Source organism: Pollachius pollachius, assembly GCF_949987615.1.
Source record: "Pollachius pollachius genome assembly, chromosome: 1".
NCBI lineage: Eukaryota > Metazoa > Chordata > Actinopteri > Gadiformes > Gadidae > Pollachius > Pollachius pollachius.
The window spans coordinates 20534472-20543848 of NC_136934.1; the positions used below are offsets into that span (position 1 = coordinate 20534472).

A 9377-nucleotide genomic window follows, 5' to 3' on the forward strand; every position below is an offset into this window, starting at 1 on the left:
AAGACGAATGCCATCATAAAGCAATGTTACGACGGTCAAAAGGGTAAATTGCATTTTTTCAAGACAACATTATTTGTTTGTTTGATGAAATGAGGCCGAGGGACAAATTATGGGTTAATGTTACGCATAATTGCCTTATTCTTGTTTTTATTCATTTGAAGGATTACAACAGGTTGATATCTTTTACCAACGCAATCAAAGGTACTGCAAAGGTTTCCTCAAATACAGCCAACGAGCAGTTGTTTAGTGCTCCAACGTTTACTACACTTAACTATTGACTTGTTGTTATTGTATCAAATAAAGGTACAGTAGTGAGAGGACCTGGAAATGGGGATGTCCTGGGTCGTAATTAGACCAGCTGCTGGGTTGCGCTCGCATCCCCCTTCTGAAAATCAGGGTCCACAGCCCGTCACGGATAGTAGACCTATGCGTTTAAGTTAATTTGTTCCCTTTTCTTGACCATATAATAACGACTCTTCAAGGCATAGCTTCCTGGGGTATAAATTCCTTTGGCAATTAATCCAGACAACACAAATAATAATGAATTTGTGTGATAAACAATGCTATTGACAAACGATTAGATGGATACATTATGTTAATGAGGGCCATTCCAATTTGCATACAGTGTAAAATGGATGTAGCCATGCTACTCGGTTTCACACAAAGCTTCTTGGAAATTGCCTGGACGTGAAGTCATTCATTTAACCCTGGCTCCATCATCTGACACCAGCGACGCAGCATCCTTTGGCTTCCTTCCTCCCAGCGTCGCGTCGCGCTGTTAGCGGAGCCTGTAGCATTTGAAACGCGGGGCTCCCGGCGGCCAGGCGTTCAGGTGCGTGCGGACCTCTGGTGCGTGATTTGGGGACAGCGTTGGACATGTTTACTACGTCTCTGGTTCAGAGAGTCTCTTCAGAGTTTCTCGTTCAAAGTGACGACTGAGGGGGATTTAAAGCAGAATAGCAGGCGGCTCTGCAACCCAAACTCGTTTGGAATATTGTTTTTGGGAAGCAGGGATTTACTTTAACCAAATGGAGGGAAACCGGATAGCACTGGTGTGTAGTGCATGGAAAAAAATCAAGGTCCTTGAGACTCAACAATAGCATTTTTTCTATATTTGATTTGCTTGTGTTCTTATCCTACAGCTGGAGCTTTAAGATGTGGGTGCAAATTGGATTTCACGACAACATGAGTGATGCGAATCTGCATTTCAGGATTTGCTCTGTTTTTTATCTCACACCGTGACTTGGTACTGGATACTGGATACGGTGTCGCTTCCCTGGACGGATCGACCCACAGGTCTGTATGGCTGATCGATACAAGCCTGCTGTACATGATTACCAATATCAACATCGACGAGCTTGCCTCGGACACGCACACATTCAGCCTTACATTCACTGTAGGCTAGACAATTCAAGATGTGAGTAATGCAATAAGCGATAGCCTTTATGCAATAGTGAAGGCTTCCGAGTTGTCTATTTTCACTATTGAGTTTTCCTTCAGAGGTATTTTGCGCGGTTGGATTTAGCTAAATCTTATTCTTAAAGCGATTCTTGTTGATTGTATTCATCAAGAGAAATTGTAAACATAACTAGTAAACATGTATAACAACAACCAAAAATTAGCGGGGCTTTATGGCATATATGTATTCATCTAACGATAGCTACTGTTGGTCCATATGCTATCGAGGAGATGTCGTAATGTACGTGTATTTTAAATATATCTGTAATGATTTTCTATGATTATTTCTGCCTTGTTTCTTGTCTAGTCTCTGAGGACCAACTGTACCTGTGCACTGCTTAAACGTGGAGGTCTAGAGAGGCTCTGAGCTCATCCAACCCCCCCTCCACCCGCCACCCTCCAGACCAACAAAGAGTAGCTGAGACGTTGGTCTGATCACAAGGGACAGTCCATGCGCAGTGGGACCCCCCTCCCACACGCTTGACAGTGGATCCAGCCGGATCGTCATGGCACTCTCTGATTTAAGCTTTTCAATTCGCCGCCATAAAGACCTTGGTCTGCGTTTCCTGTTGACCCCCTGTGGTGCGGGGGAGCTCTAGCCCTGGACTCACGTCCCCCGCACTCTGACTGTTTGACCCCCTTCAATCTGTGACCACACACACGCTTGCTAAGCAGAGACCTCTGGCCCCACCGAGCCCTGACTAGGAGATGGCTCGGCCGGGCTCGGGGGTCAGCGGGCTGGGGTACCCCCCCCAGAACCTGGCCCGGGTGGTGGTCTGGGAGTGGCTGAACGAGCACGGGCGCTGGCGGCCCTACAGCGCTGCCGTGTGCCACCACGTGGAGAACGTCCTGAAGGGGGACGCCCGCGGAACGGTGGTCCTGGGACAGGTGGACGGCCAGCTCACGCCCTACATCATCGACCTGCAGTCCATGCACCAGTTCCGCCAGGACACAGGTGAGCTGCAGCCCCCCAGGGGTCATTACGGGAGCGTTAGGGGGAGCCGGACCCTGACACCCCTTGTAGATGGGTTTGCGTTGTGGGTTAAATTTACATTATGATCATGTAACAGACGATTTTACCCAAAGCGACTTACAATAAGTACATTTGTGAGAAGAAAGAGAAACAACAATATATATCGCTGTCGGTAAAGTACGGTTGTTCATAGAATTGCCAAGCACTAGAAACTGTTAGGTTAACTCATTCCAGTATGCAAGAAAGCTTGCTAGGATAAGATGCTACACAATGATAAGTACTATTTTTAAGTGCAAGAACGTACAATATACTTACTATAAGCGTGTACATTAAGTACTAGGACGTACAAAAATACAATTAGTGCATAAGAGGGGGGGGAGGGGGTTGGGGGGAGAACTCTGAACAATTGAGTCTATAGTTTTTTCGAAGTTGGTAAGCGACTCTGCGGTGTTGACATTCCGCCAATGCAGTGCCAAAACAGAGATGATTAGATGACTCGCTCTCTAGGTTAAACCCATTCTTTTATTGTCATTGGTTGATATTTCTACCTGGTTACCTGCTGAGTTAGCGTTATCGTGACCAACCCGTTTTTTGCTTTAGGCGCTGAATTGAAGGGGCGTTAGAAGGCTGGATCAAGGTGTTTGGATGTCCTTTATTCTGGGACAGCATACTGAGGCACCGGTTTCAGGTTGCCTTTAAAAGGCATTGAGCATTGTCCCACAAGCAATTAAATAGAACAGAACGTGCATCCACAAGAGTTGGTGAAGTGCAACTCTCGTGAAAACAAAACGAAAGACTTGTCGCGTGGTTTTTCATCATCTCCGGCTTCATCTGGGCACCATTGCCTGCTTTTCTCTGTGTACAGCCAATTAAAACGGGACAGCCCGCTTCTCTCTGTGTTTGGAAGGGCTTATGTAATCACCGGAGGAGATGAGTGAGAATGTTACCAGTCTGCTTCAGGGACCGGTGATGAGCCACAGGTAGAGCCATCAGCCGTCTCCACAACAGGAGAATGGACCAAGCTTGTGATGTTACTTGGCAACGATATTACCAACTGTGGCAACTCTGCTTGTGTGCCTCAGTGCGATAAACAACCAATACACATGAACCGAATGGTTCATGTGTATTGGTAACCATTGTCATTGTTGTGGTCTGTGTTGGATGTCTATGTTGTATGCAGAGATGCTGTGACCTTGCCAAAGGTCCCCACACCACGATGGGCTTGCGCTGTCGGTTGTGAGGCGAATGAGTGCTGCATCACGGAGCACCACTCACTTCGTTACATCGCCAGCAAGCATGGCAACTAAATAGAGAGTCGTCGTTATCATTTACTGGCCATTGTGATGTAGGAGCCCTTTAAGTTAACCCCAGACGTATTTCTCCGTTCCATTATGTAAAATGCCATTTTGCTATTGTTGTCAGAGTGAGGGGATTTTCTGTGCGATTGCATGGTGAGAACAGGGAGTTCTGTTTAGTTACTTTCTTTCACTATCTTCTGAAGGTTTTGTGCAGGGCATTAGGTTCAGGTCTGCACTGAACCTATTGTATTTAAGTTATGAAGGCATGAGAAGCAATACATTTATCATACAGTCAAGGATATGAGATATAATATGCTTTTGTATCTTCCCGGAAAATATTTCTTATCAAGGGCCAAGTGCTGTTGTCCATGCCATGTGTTTGGTAACCATAGCATCCAACCCGTCTCAAATGGCTTCTTTTGATTTCACAAACATTTGAAATGAGGGCAGTAAAGTGGATATGATAAATCCCTGTCCCTTGGGCCATCGTTTAGAGAACCTGGTATATTTTACACAGGCTATACATATATCACAGTATATGCCACAACCCTTACATATTTAATCCCAGTCGCCACCTTTTAATGCTTTCCTCCTGAACATTTGAGCAGACGTCTGGGTGCACTTTAACAAAAGCTAGAATGTCTCTCTCTCGATATGTCTTAGTTTCCCTCTCGTTCTCTGTCTCTCGCTCTGTCCATCTCCCTCTATGTGTGTGTGCATTGTGTGACTGCGGTCCATTGTGTTTGAATTTGGGGTGGATTGTGGCGCTGGTGGGGTGCGGGGGGGGGGGGTGGAGGGGACTTTAGGCAACTGTTGAAGACAAATCGGTTTTGTTCTCGGCGGCGAGAGGCCGATCAAATGTGTGCGGCGTAAGCACCCTGAAGACTGCAGGGCATAAAGGGCAAGGCGGGACAAGAAGAGATGTTTTATTATTAACGTTTGAAGAGGCGTGATGGATGCAAGTTGAAATTATTTTTATACTCCTATTCAATGCCTAGAGACGTGGACATCCTGCAAAGGGGTCCTGGTGGATGTAGAATGGAACTAGTTTGCTTTGTAGCCCCTCATTGGTCCATTTCTATGAATCCTAAAGGTTTCGTTTAGGCTAAAGCTAGGGCCAATCACAAGATAAACAAGAGTGTCTACTCTGTCAGATATTCCTATTCAAGTGTTGTCTATGGAAGTTGAAAGCTTTTCCAAAGCAGATTCAATGTGTAACATATTTTGAAACTGTAGACCTTGATATTTGATCTCCTCTCTCACGCCCTGCAACCTGCAACAAGTCTTTGCTCCGAATCCTCAAGAGATTGTGTTTTCTGTTTGGCACAGCCTTCAGCTAGATTGGGACAGATTGAGCTGTGTTTACATGTTTTGTGCTACTCCTGTTGTCAATTGGCCTGCACACAACCCACCTCTCATCTTTATTTGCAGGGACATCAAATAACGGATCAGAGAGAGAGAGTGAGAGTGAGAGTGAGAGTGTGTGTGTGTGTGCGTATGCATGTGGTTGTGCATGTGTGGGTGTGTGCATGCGTGGGTGCGTGTGTGTACAAGCTTAGGGATGACCAGCAGTCAGAGAGCAGCTCGTCAACCCTTCCGGCTCCACCTCTGTTTATGGCTCCAGCTTGTGCCGTTACCGTGGTGTTGGAGTGTGAGCTTCCCTGGCGCTCGGGATACAACTGTCACAACAGGTCCTGATTAATGACCAGCCCAGCCCCCCCCCCCCCCCCCCCCCCCCCCCCCCTTTGTAAACCGATTCTAACCTGGGGGGTGGGGTCCATTCATTTCAGTCGCCAGCCCTCGTGGTCCAATCAGCATGTAGAGGTCATTAGGGGCTCTTCTCCTTTGAGGTGTGTGTTTGCCTGTGAGTGTTTATTTGTCACCTGTGCTGTCCTCTGAAGCTGGTTGGTTGGCAACACCTGCGCCTGGAGAGAGGCAGCGCACTTGTTTGTGCATCGCGTCCCCGTCGTGTGTGTGTGTGTGTGTGTGGGTGGGGGCGGTTGTGGACATTTGTGTGTGTTGATGTGCATGTTTGTGTTTTGGGTGTGTTTGTCGTGACGGAATGTGTGTCTAGTGTAAAGGTGTGTGTGTGTGTGTGTGTGTGTGTGTGTGTGTGTGTGTGTGTGTGTGTGTGTGTGTGTGTGTGTGCATTTCTGTGCGTCACAGCTGTGTGTTTGTGTGAGCGGGCTGGTCCATGTGTGTGTCTTGATGTATACGTGTGTATACGTGTGGCGATGTGTGTGTAGGTATGTGTGTTGGTGGTAGACTGTGTGTTAATGGTCCTCCCCCCACCTGGGACTCTGGGAGGTCCCAGGCTCTGCAGGTCTCCTGGGATGAGCTCCTTTGAGCATGCAGCCCATAGCGTTACTGACTTCTAGGAGTATGTGGACTGTAGTTAAGTCCTCCCTCACTGCCCTCTCATCAGTGTGTTCAAAAAAAGACCTGTTCCAGGTCACCGCAGACCGGGCAACCCGTCTGCTGCTCCTCAAACCACGGGCCGCGCAGCTCAGACAGATGCAGTGTTTAAAATAAATAAATAAATATATATATAGGGTATATACAGGTACGATAAATCTAGCTACAAGCGAGGAATGGTTTGGCCTCCAGCCAGCAGGGGATCGATCCATTCTCATCCCCAGAGGGGTGTTTTATCCTCTAAACACCGCTATGGAATGATCCCCTTTCACCCCCACGCCTATCAGCAGTCTCCATCACGCACGCACGCACTCACGCACGCACACAACCACACGCGCACGCACACACACGCGCGCGCACACAAACACACACAGCTGTTGGGTTGACTTCACATGGCAGTGATTGCTTCTGCTCCTCCACATCCTTCTCATTCTCACCAGTGATTAAGTGTGTCTTTATGGAGGCTATAGTAGCCGCTCAGGGAAGAGAAATGCTGTTCGTTGTACCGTTGAATACAGGGACGCATTTATTCTCCTGAGAATATGGCGCAATGTCGATAACGAGCCACCAAAAAATCGGAAATATCCATGTTTCGAAAGAAAATCCATATGAGTGTATTAGTTTATGGTAATTTACCTCAATAACTTATCGCCTTAATCGCCGCTGTATTGCGATTCTTGCGCTAAAAGCTGCATCGATCATTCCCGTCAACTCTGATTCAGACTTACTGTATAATATTACCCATCGTGTACAATCACACAAAATCCCTGTGAACCGCGTTGTTCGCCCTGTGCCATTCGCGCCATAATTTGCATCTATTCGCGTCTTTGCATTGACTTTGCATGCATTCGCGCTGCGCATTTTGCTGTGAACCCATCTAAACAACCTCAAACTAAAATGATTTGGCCGGTTTGCGAAGACTTGTTGACATTTTCTATCTCAAGGTGTAAATAAGTCATGATTTTTCTCTCCCTCGTTCCGAACTGGGCATTTGGTGAGCCATTGACTTCCATTAATTTCCGAACAAGTATTTAGCAGCAACCATAACTGTATCTAGGTTTTGTACAACACAAATCAGTGCATACAAACTGTCCTGGCTCTGTAGTTTTCTCCAATAGTCCCCACAAACGGTTTTTACCCCACTGCACATGCCGAAATGGACTTATAATAGTCTATATGTATAAATATATATAGACTAGCTCAGTGCTCTAGATAGAGAGGCTGACAAAACAGGACCAACATGTACATTCTGGCCCTCTGCAAGGTTAGGGTTTCCCTGATATTGGATATAAATATACAGTTAAAAAGGCTAATATTGGATCTACTCTAATATTTTCAACATGATGTTTCTTCCATAATTAATACCATTCTTTAATGCCTTACAACTGACCCCGTTCTGAACGGAGGCCTCCTCAGGGCCGTGTCCACATAACCCTTCCTCTGGCAAGAGCACTGGCAGGACGCTGGGGAGCACTGGGATGGAGCGCTCGGGTGCTGGGGAGCACTGGGATGGAGCACTGGGATGGAGCACTGGGATGGAGCACTGGGATGGAGCACTTGGATGGAGCACTGGGATGGAGATCTGGGGTTAAGCACTGGGATGGAGAACTGGGGTTAAGTACTGGGATGGAGCAATGGGATGGAGCGCTCGGATAAAGCACTGGGATGGACCAATGGGATGGAGCACTGGGATGGAGCACTGGGATAGAGCACTGTGATGGATCATTGGGATGGAGCACTGGGATGGAGCACTGTGATGGATCATTGGGATGGAGCACTGGGATGGAGCACTGGTGCGGTGAGAGAAAAAAACACTGCACACAGGTTTCGTATCTATGATAATATAGCATTAACCCTAATTTAATGACTATGGGAAGAGGTTACCTTTACTGGCAGGTCCTACTCAAGTGTCAACTTCATTCATTCTGTGGTTCTCTGGAGTTTGTCTGGTTTTCCGGTACTCTCTTTAGTTTGTCTGGTAACCTTGGTGACCGGGACCTGGTGCTCTCTGGAGTTACGCAGCTTGCCCACTGCATCCGTCCGTCCACGGATGACGGAAGGCGTGGCTGACGGATGGGGGAATAGTCTTTGCAGAGGCATACGTCAGCCAAGCCCGAGCATACGCGATCTGATTGGATGACGGATCCGTCGCTGCCTGAAAAGTTGAACATTTTTCAACTTCTTGACGGAGCCGACGGATCCAACGGAACGGAAGTATCCACAATGCATTGCGGCTCCGCCCCATTCAAAGTCAATGGGATCTGTCAACGGACGGATGCAGTGGGAAAGGGGTGTTAGTCTGGTCACCTTGGCGACCGGGTCTCGGTGCTCTCTGTAGTTTGTCTGGACACCTTGGCGACCGGGGCCTGGTCCTGCCAAATCCTGATGCATCAGTAGAGGAGTGAGAGGAGATCTGTAGCGTACATCTGAGGGCCGCCTCCGGCAGAGGACGCACAGCATTCATGTTGATTTCCAAATCCTGTGATCTGGCCTTTTGAAATTTTTTTAAAGAGCAGATTCTGCTCTTGGGGGGCAAACAGCCTTCCAGCTTTACAGAACTCCCTCTCCCACCACCCGGCCTGTGGCGTGTGATCGTCTACGTCACCCACACAAGGCTGCAGGGCCCACTGAATCTGAATTTGAATCATCCAATAAAATATCCGATCTCGTTGAAGTATAACCGTTTTTGCTGTGTCATACGATCGTCATTTGAATCAAGGAAGTCATCGTCACCTTCCCTCTTCTGAGCTTGTGGACCAGTTTGTTTGTCTAATCTGCTGAAGGCTGAACCTCTGCATGTATATTTAGCCGTCTTCGGTCTCACAATAGCTTCGCCCCCCATCACTTTGATCTACGGCGGAACGCATATTCATTAAAAGGTCATCGTCGTCGGGAGTCAACACAGGGGTCGTTAAAATGTGATTAATGAAGCGAATAATGAATCCAGCTGTTTCCTTTGAAACCTGCTGACGTTAAAACAATTTTGGATCCCGCACCACTGTACCAGCCAGATATTAAGGTAGCTGTGGCAACGGGGGTGTGGAGAGAGAGAGAGCCAGGCCCAGTCCCTCGTCTCCCCGGTGAAACCCAAAATCAGCCTATGATCTCTGGGAGCCTGCGCGTTCTCCGCCGTTGCTCGGCTGACGTGAGTCGAGTTGTTTTTAAGAAGGCAGAAGTGGCTTCAAGCTTCAATGGTTTTCCCCCCAGATTCTGTGATCCTTCTAAGTACAGCT

General features: G+C 47.6%; 1 protein-coding gene across 1 annotated transcript in view; it reads left to right on the plus strand.

Annotated features, from left to right (window-relative positions):
• Positions 1-742: 742 nt before the first annotated feature.
• The window catches only part of dtx1 (deltex 1, E3 ubiquitin ligase), a 42104-nt gene continuing 33469 nt past the window's right edge, over positions 743-9377 (plus strand). Inside the window, exons 1-3 of the mRNA XM_079754506.1 lie at positions 743-1052; positions 1143-1296; positions 1766-2413. Coding sequence (XP_079610632.1) covers positions 2167-2413 — 247 coding nt within the window. The 5' untranslated portion in view covers positions 743-1052; positions 1143-1296; positions 1766-2166. The remainder of the gene's footprint in view (positions 1053-1142; positions 1297-1765; positions 2414-9377) is intronic.